Genomic DNA, 1,676 nt, shown 5'->3' on the forward strand with positions numbered 1-1,676 from the left:
CAATATCAGCAGATTCTGGAGACCAATGTCCAGGAATCAGTGACAAAGYTGAAGCWGCTGAAGCCGGGGCTGCATCTTCCAACAAGACAACAACCCTAAACACGGCTCATAATCTAAGGCATTCATGCAGAGGAACAAGTACAACGTTCTGGAATGACCATCTCAGTCCCCAGACCTGAATATTATTGAAAACATTTGGTGTCACTTAAAGACAGCTGTCCATTCTCAGAAACCATCAAACCTGAATGAACTAGAGATGTTTTGTAAAGAAGAATGGTCTAAAATACCTTCAGCCACAATCCAGACTCTCATTAGAAGCTGTAGGAAGTGTTTATAGACTATTTCTGTGAAAGGAGGATCTACTAAATATTGAGTTAAGGTTTTTTATGGTGCCCAAATTTATGCACCTCCCTAATTTTGTTTAAACAATTATTGCACACTTTCTGTAAATCATATAAACTCACTGTGTTTGTCCCCTATATCATATATTTGACTGTTTTTTTATCCAAACAATCAATGATTTATAAAGCTAAATCAGGAAAATTAACAAGGCTGCCCAAACTTTCACACCCCACTGTAAGAAGCTATTGACTGTAAAGAAAATGACAGACTTAAACATTTTGATTAGTTTTACTTTTGTTTCTGTTTAAGCACACCTTCTCTTCATGTTTGTTCTCCCTGTGCAGATGGAGTCTGGAGGTACAGTCCTGAGTACCAACTGGGGTGATGTGGGCAGGAGAAAGGTGGATGTGAGCCCACCAGATGATGCAGAATTCAAGAAGTACTGAGCACGCCCCCTCACCTTTTTCTGTCCCATCCAGTTGTCATTTTGTTGTTCTGTGTCTGTGTGGCGGTTCACTTCTTCGCCTTTTTCTTTCTACCGTCTCCACCCAAAAGCCCCACACTGCCTACTCTCTACAAAAGCTTCTCACCAGAAGGGCTCAGTTTGAATAATCTGTTGATCGGATTGATTGAAGGACAGTGGACTCGACAAAGGAATATGAATGTGACCTGAAATTCAGTCTTTAAATTCAACATAATTTTTTATTTTTCTCAAAACAGACACAGCCTTTTTGTTTGGAAGCCTTTCATAATTTGCCATACACATTGTAAAAAAAATGTACAAAAAAAAAACATAGGATAAGAATCTGACATGTTTATTAACTCTTTTTGAATGTTTTTTTTTTCTTTTCTGATACTTTTTGTCTGTAAAGACTCAGCAGTACTCTGCAAGCTTGGCTAGTCTTTTCCTGGGTATGACTAAAAGTTCAGTGTAAATAAAAGAAATGATGTTCGGCTCTAAAACTTTGTCCTGTCCTTTTTATGGTTTGTTGAGTCTGGTTTTGTGCAGGTTGGAGGAAAAAAAAATCCCTCAGACACAAAAATGGCAGTAAATTAGGACGGGGGAGCCGTGCTCTGAGATTACGTGCCGGGAGCGATAAAATGTGGTGTTACTGATACGGGAGCAGGCAGGTTGGAGATACGGCTGACAGCTTGAGGAGATGGTTTACTCGCGGTACGATTGGTATCGAGGGGAAGGAGCCCCGAGTTGTTTGGCCAAAGGAGGGTGTGGGACGTCTCCTCTCCAGATTCATACTGTACACGAGGCAGCTGCAGCTGTGAGGGGGTGTCCTGCCGAGGCAGGAGAGCATTAATATGGATCAGCCTCCCTAACC

The 1,676-nt window shown here is 41.2% G+C and overlaps 1 protein-coding gene across 2 annotated transcripts in view; it reads left to right on the forward strand.

Annotated features, from left to right (window-relative positions):
• The window catches only part of sugt1 (SGT1 homolog, MIS12 kinetochore complex assembly cochaperone), a 45,202-nt gene extending 43,897 nt beyond the window's left edge, over positions 1–1,305 (forward strand). For both annotated transcript variants that reach the window (XM_014028340.1, XM_014028341.1), the window contains exon 13: positions 687–1,305. In XM_014028340.1, coding sequence (XP_013883794.1) covers positions 687–788 — 102 coding nt within the window. In that variant the 3' untranslated portion in view covers positions 789–1,305. The remainder of the gene's footprint in view (positions 1–686) is intronic.
• The last annotated feature ends 371 nt before the right edge of the window (positions 1,306–1,676 follow it).

Source organism: Austrofundulus limnaeus, unplaced genomic scaffold (genome assembly GCF_001266775.1).
Source record: "Austrofundulus limnaeus strain Quisiro unplaced genomic scaffold, Austrofundulus_limnaeus-1.0 Scaffold748, whole genome shotgun sequence".
NCBI classification, from domain to species: domain Eukaryota; kingdom Metazoa; phylum Chordata; class Actinopteri; order Cyprinodontiformes; family Rivulidae; genus Austrofundulus; species Austrofundulus limnaeus.